The following is a 6,348-nucleotide window of genomic DNA, read 5'->3' as shown; positions in this document are numbered from 1 at the left end:
GGTTTCGAACGATCAGCACTGTCTGCAGGCAAGTGATACCCACTGATGCGAATGGAGCAGATTACTGGGTGGTGATCAGACACGTTATATGGATGATCATCCTTTACTTCTGCTTGACAGATGGATATTGCCCAATCCTTTGGGATAAGAATGAAGTCAATTGTTGACTGTGGGCCTCCATCATAAGCCTGAAAAGTGTGAACTGGTCCAGTGCACATTCGAAGCATATTGACTGCAATAAGGCAGTGTTTTTCCAAGAGGTTTTTGAGAACAACATCTCTGTAATCCAAGGGGAACTGGGCTCTGGCACAAGAGATTCTTAAAGTCACCAAGTACACAAACATGTCCCTTGAGTGAATAGGCAGACGATAGGTCATCAAGTAAAGTAACATTTTCCCTGAACAATTCGTTTGATCTGTTGGAGGGTGGCATGTGCACTGCAAGGACATAGATTTTTGTGTCTTGAGACAGAATTACCTCAATGCCACAAACACAATCCAAGTCTGTAATAACCGAGAGAAGACGTGTGTGGCATAGGATGGCTATGCCTCCAGATGCAGCATAGTTGCACGAATCCTTACATTCTGGAGCAGGTTGTGCAAAGGCTACTAAGTCCCTGTTGATTGAATTGAGGAATGGCAAGTTGTAACTTCTCAGCTGATGATCTGAGATTACACAGATATCGACACTGATTCAGGTAGAGCGCGCCTGCCATTATCCCTCTGGTGTTCCAACACATCATGGTTAGTCCATATTTATTTAGTATACCAGGCTGGTTCATGATTAGTATGTGGAGTCCTGGTGTTTGCCCTTTTCTCTTGCTTGGATATTCTGCCAGAATTCGCGTCTGCTCAGCCACGGCTTCGCGACAATATCATTCGGCCAGAAGTCTGGGTTTTCCAGTTTCTGTTTGTTCTCCAGAAGGACATTGATTTGAGCAGAAGCAAGGTATTTCTCCAGTCTGCTGAAGAGCCTCAGGTACGTAATGGTTACACCTCTGTCAGTCATATAGTTTCTTATTGACTCTTCTGTACAATCTTTGTTTATTCTTCCGATGTAATATCGTGCAGTTCGTACTCCTGGAGGTGCAGCCTTGAACTCTCCGTTTCTTTTATTTGTTGCAGCACATATGTCATTTTGAATGCACACAGGAATGCGTTTATTCTGGTCACAATGTGCTGGCGGGACAACACGTTCATTTGACTGAATCTTTGGTCCACATGTTCTTTCATGGATAGTAATACTTTCCTGTGACTGATTACAATCAGATTTATGACGGGTAGTTATTTCAGGATTGTTTGGGTTGATAGGGGGTTCTGTTCTTGTTGCAGTAGACTCACTTGTAACAGGAACCTCTTCATGATTGGTTGTCGTTTGATCTTGTGTAGGCTGTGTATGTTTCTGTGTGGTCTGTCAAGCAACGTCGGCTTATGAGGGTCCTTTTGTGATTTTAAGCACCTCCCGTTCCAAATTGTTAACTTTCTTCTTAATTTCACCATAGCTAGTAGAACAGGATTTATAGTTCTCTTCGTTGGTTTTCACATCGGATTCAAGTGACGAAACATCCTGTTTGATCAACGTAACTTTTGACTTAAGGGAGGCAATTCCCAAACTTCGTTCGTCGGAAATCTTTGAAATGTTATGGCAGCCCTGTTCCACTTTTTCATTCAATTTACCAACCACCTCTCTAAGGTCATTGTATCGTTTTGTTTTGTTCTGGCTTAATTCATTCCGTTTATACAGTTCTTCTTCTAGCGAATCAACGTCACCTTTTATTTCCCCTTGAAAACGTTGTATTTCGACTTGGGTTTTCTGTGCACATGATGTGTTTTCATCTTGATTTAGCTTCGTTCGTGATTTTGTGTCGTTCAGTTCATTTTTCACTTGAACCGTTTCTTTCATCACATAGTCTAGCTGTAGTTTTAATTTTCTATTATCCTCTGTTAAGTGATCCACTTTCTTGATTAAACAATCAATGTCTTGTGTGTATTCACCCTTCAAAGTGGCCATGTCTCTCTCAAAGCGGGCTATTGTCTCCACAAACTGAATACCTAGGTTTGATTGGTGAGCCAGTAATCCCGAGTACAATAAAGTTCAGTTCAGCAAACTCTTTGCCTGAGTGAGTGACACGGTGAATTGACTTTGAATGACACAAAAAGTAAGGAAATAGACATATACACACACCAGAAATAAAAACATTCCCTTTCAACATTTGACACTCGAACTTTGTGTTGTCACACTTGCACCTTAGAAAATTGAAACAAAATACTATCAGTTATGTTTATACACAGTTCAATAACAGAACTATTTTAGTTCAATTATATATCAATAAGGAAATCACAATGACTGTCTTCAGTCAGTGGAAACTATAACGCTAAACATCTATATTTCAAGTGCAAGTAAGTTTCACATATTTATACAGATAGATAGTGTATAATTCAACCAACATTCTGTAACTACATCTACATCACGGGCATCTAAAAGTTCCACTCATATCAAATCTAACTTGTGTACAAATGGATGCTTAATAACAAGATACCAATTAACACCGGCAAATGAACACGGATATCGTAAATCCTTAAATAATCAAACACCTAAAACTGACTGACTGATATAGAAGATTTAACGTGCGCTTTCCGACTGCAGCGTATTTCGCACACGGGCCTGGCCAGGCCATTTAGTGTATTCCGAGAAGGGTGAAAGTGGTGTGTGCAACCCAAGAGGGGGCTTTTAGGGGTTGCTTATATCGATTTTTTTGAAATTCTAAAATTTGGAATAAATGCCGAGGTGGGTGGAGGAGGGAACTAAGGGAGCCGGGTGAGGTGGGTGTTTGTATGTTTATTGGATTTTGGATTGGTAGATTAATTAGTTTTTAGATGCGCTTAATTAGGCCTGTTTTGATTAGGAATACGCCTAGGGCCTTGAAGTTTTCTAGTTTATTTTGAGGGTTTAGTATTTCATCTAGAGTAGGAACCTTATTTAGATTGAGGTTGGTTTGTAGTGTGGTTCTGTGTGTTTGGTAGTGGGTGCAGTGGATGAGTGCGTGTTCTGTGGTTTCGGGTTGTTTGCAGTGGGGGCAGTTGCCCGTGGTGTGTCTTTTAAGTTGTTTTAGGTGGTTATTTAGGTTCGTGTGTCCTGTTTGGAGTTTTGTAATTAATCTGTCAATTTTTTTAGAGGGGTGTAGGATTTTAGGTTTGGCTAGTGGTTTTCTGAGCACTTTTTTGATTTGGCTATTTGAGTTTTGATATTGATTATGCCATTTTTTGGTTATTTTTTGTTTGTTTACACTTTTAATTTCTGATTTTGAGATGGGTAGGTTTAGGCTTATTTCTGGTATTTTGAGAGATAATTTAGCTGCTTTATCGGCGTTTTCGTTGCCGTAAATTCCTACGTGGGCGGGGATCCACAAGAAGGTTATTTGTTTGTCTGCTTTTGTTAGGTCGTTGGAGCTTTTAAGTATTTGGTTTATTAATTTAGGTCGTTTTTTGGTATTTTTGTTTTGGAGGGCTTGTAGCCCACTAAGCGAGTCAGTGAGAATTAGGATTTTTTGGTTGTTTTTTGATTGTTGGTTATGCAGGGCTGAGGCCATGCCCATAAGTTCAGCCGTGAATATAGATTGGTTGTTAGGGAGTCGGTAAGATTGTGTGGATATAACTGGTTGTGTGGTATGGACTCCGAAACCTGTGTGGTTGGAGATCGGGTCTGAAGATCCGTCAGTGTATATGTGACACCAATTTGGCCAATTTTCGTGTATGTAAGAAAGTGTGGTGGTTTTAGCTATGTTTGGGTCGGTTTGTTTATTTATTTGGTTAGTTAGCGTTGTGTCTATTTGGGGTATTTTGAGTTTAGGGGTGAAGATATTTGATTTTTTGCAGTTTTGTTTAAGATTTTGAGTTTGGTGTTCATTTAGGTAGTTAGTTATTCTTTGGGATATTGGGGTGAGTAAGGGGTGTTTGCGAGCTAGAGCTTGGTTTCTTGGGCTAATGTTTTGGTTAATTAGGTTTTCGATGAGAGGGTTTGTTTGGGACGCGGCCCAGAAATTAAGGCTTAGATGTTCCCTGCGTAGATTTAGTGGCAACACCTAAAACACATTATCATCCTATTTATATTATGTCGATGTTTTGACAACAAACGACATTACCGTAGAACACTTACGGCTAGATTGGTCACGTGATGTCATCTCATTCACAAGTGCAGCACGTGCCACTAGCTAAATGTGCTAAGCTGAAGCCTTCATGTCAACATTGAATTAATCGTGACATGTAGTTGTAGTAATGACCCTGTCATTTGTGTTGTGATACGCAAAGGTATAAAGCTGTTCTGTTACAGGAAGAAGGCATTCCACTCTTGGAAACATTACATCGAGATACATACTTAGCTCTTTAGATTCGTCGAGATTAGCCAAATATCAGTTCTGTCTTTCATTATTAATTAGATCTAACAACAAGTAACATGAATCATTACGATTCCCGACTTTGTCTTCTGGCCTCTTCGGCCATGGAAACTATTGACCACAGTGGTCATGACGCAGACGGTGAGACATTTGCACTATTCACTTTTATCACATCAGGATAATAATTCATTGGTGTTGTTTTTATTCAAAGTATATTTCAACTACCCGTTCTGTTCATCAAACAAAACTCAGCTTTAATAACATTTGCAACAAATTGAATATTGTTTCATAACTGATTTCTTTTCTTATTCCAGCTGAAGGTACCTCGTCAGGCTATGACTCAAGCGACTACTCCTCTGATGAAGGCGTGAGCACGACCTCAAAATCAAGATCGTTCAGCCAATCCAGTTCCAACCCATCACAAGGCCGCTCTCACCCCTCACAGTCCTTCGGTCGGGGAGACGTCATGATGCTTAGAAGCACAGGGGACTTACAGGACAGCCTCTCCTTCATCCTCAACATGCCAGATATGTGTGACGTCACCTTTCTCGTTGGGAAGGAGAAGGCTCCTGTTCATGGAGTCAAAGCCATAATGGCTACACGAAGCAGGTAAGATATTCTCGAAAACAATCAAATCCATTACAAAGGTCAGGATAATAATAAGTGCATGTTTACGTAGAGCCTGTTTCGCTCTTATACTCTGTGAATGTACTCAACATGAGAACAATATTTGGACCATTTACTAGTTGTGTATGAATATTGTCTTTAATTTCTTTCTTTCTTTTCTCTAGGTACCTATATCAGCTTTTGCTTCAACATCAGAAACACTCCTCCTTGGAACGATCAAAGACCAAAAAGATCAAAGACTCAGCCTTTGCACAGAAACTCACCATCAGCATTCCTGACTACCAGATTGGAGACTTTCGGGCGTTCCTCAAATTCGTCCACTCGGGGAAAGCTAACATCGATTTTAACAATGTGGTTGGTAAGTACTATCTTTATTTGTTTAAATGGGATATTCATTTCAACACAAAAATATCCCCATACCACTAATCTTGATGACACATGAGCGAAACACAGACAATTTCCATAATATTAACTTCACCCTTTTGATGATATTTTATCAAACACATTACAATACGTCCTCGGCTCTTTCAGGATTACTCTGTGCATCTGTGGAATTTGGATTCTCCGACCTACAAACGGCCTGTATGCAGTTTGTCCAGAGATGTCAAAATCAGGGACATGGTCCAGCCCTTCTGGATTTAGCCTGGACCTACCAACACAAACGACCAGCACAGAAGCTCGTCTGTCAGGTATGTAACATACTTTCCTTCAGGTTCTCTTGGCCATGATCTCACTTGGGCCACATGCATTCTAAAATTAATTGATTTCGTTGGGAAACATTTCAAGGACCCAAATGATTCTTAATGTGATTGATAAATTTTGACTGCAAAAAACACTTCGAATATTACATGATTAAATACTCTCTACTGCGGTTCTAATTTTTGCAAATTGACTCTTTTCCAGCTGTCAGGTGTAACCAGATGAAAAGACCAACCGAACTTACAAGAAGGTTCCAAACAGTAGGATCAATATCCACACTATACTCACAGTTCCCAACAAGAGGATGAACCAACAGCAGCAAGCCTGTTGTCCAAGACGACGAAGACGACGCCAAGAAGAAGACATCAGTCACTGTCGCTCAGTCCCATAACGTTTAGAGCGTCACAAGGTTGGGGATGACTAAGACGAAGATAAAGTCATCAAGACACTCTCTGTGTGAAGTCGATAGCATTGTCAGACATGATGCTTGACTTGCACATTGTACGTTGTTGTTTATGTGAAGGAACAAAGCATACCGACACGTACTTAACAGTGTCATTGTACTAATGTTACTTGTCAGTGTCAGTGTGCTTGTGTGTAAACATCGCGACACAAGTTATGCATTACTA

The 6,348-nt window shown here is 40.3% G+C and overlaps 1 protein-coding gene across 1 annotated transcript; it reads left to right on the top strand.

The window, feature by feature from the left end:
- The first annotated feature begins 4,497 nt into the window (after positions 1-4,497).
- LOC124120087 (serine-enriched protein-like) lies at positions 4,498-6,110 on the top strand. Its single transcript, XM_048385951.1, has 4 exons — positions 4,498-4,534; positions 4,708-5,002; positions 5,185-5,378; positions 6,010-6,110. The coding sequence occupies exons 1-4, from the start codon at positions 4,498-4,500 to the stop codon at positions 6,108-6,110; spliced, it is 627 nt and encodes a 208-aa protein (XP_048241908.1).
- Positions 6,111-6,348: the final 238 nt, after the last annotated feature.

The sequence above is a fragment of the Haliotis rufescens genome, unplaced genomic scaffold (assembly GCF_023055435.1).
Source record: "Haliotis rufescens isolate VD_foot unplaced genomic scaffold, xgHalRufe1.0.p SCAF_6, whole genome shotgun sequence".
Classification (NCBI taxonomy): Eukaryota; Metazoa; Mollusca; class Gastropoda; order Lepetellida; family Haliotidae; genus Haliotis; species Haliotis rufescens.
Note: the sequence above shows the minus strand (reverse complement) of the source record. Positions and strands in the feature narration are given on the sequence as shown.

What these genes read in the sequence shown, in the direction of transcription:
- LOC124120087 (XM_048385951.1), top strand. Translation starts at nt 4,498, where the DNA reads ATGGAAACTATTGACCACAGTGGTCATGACGCAGACG. An exon ending in CAGTGGTCATGACGCAGACG is followed by an intron (nt 4,535 to 4,707) that starts GTGAGACATTTG and finishes TTCTTATTCCAG; the next exon opens with CTGAAGGTACCTCGTCAGGC. An exon ending in CGATTTTAACAATGTGGTTG is followed by an intron (nt 5,379 to 6,009) that starts GTAAGTACTATC and finishes CTATACTCACAG; the next exon opens with TTCCCAACAAGAGGATGAAC.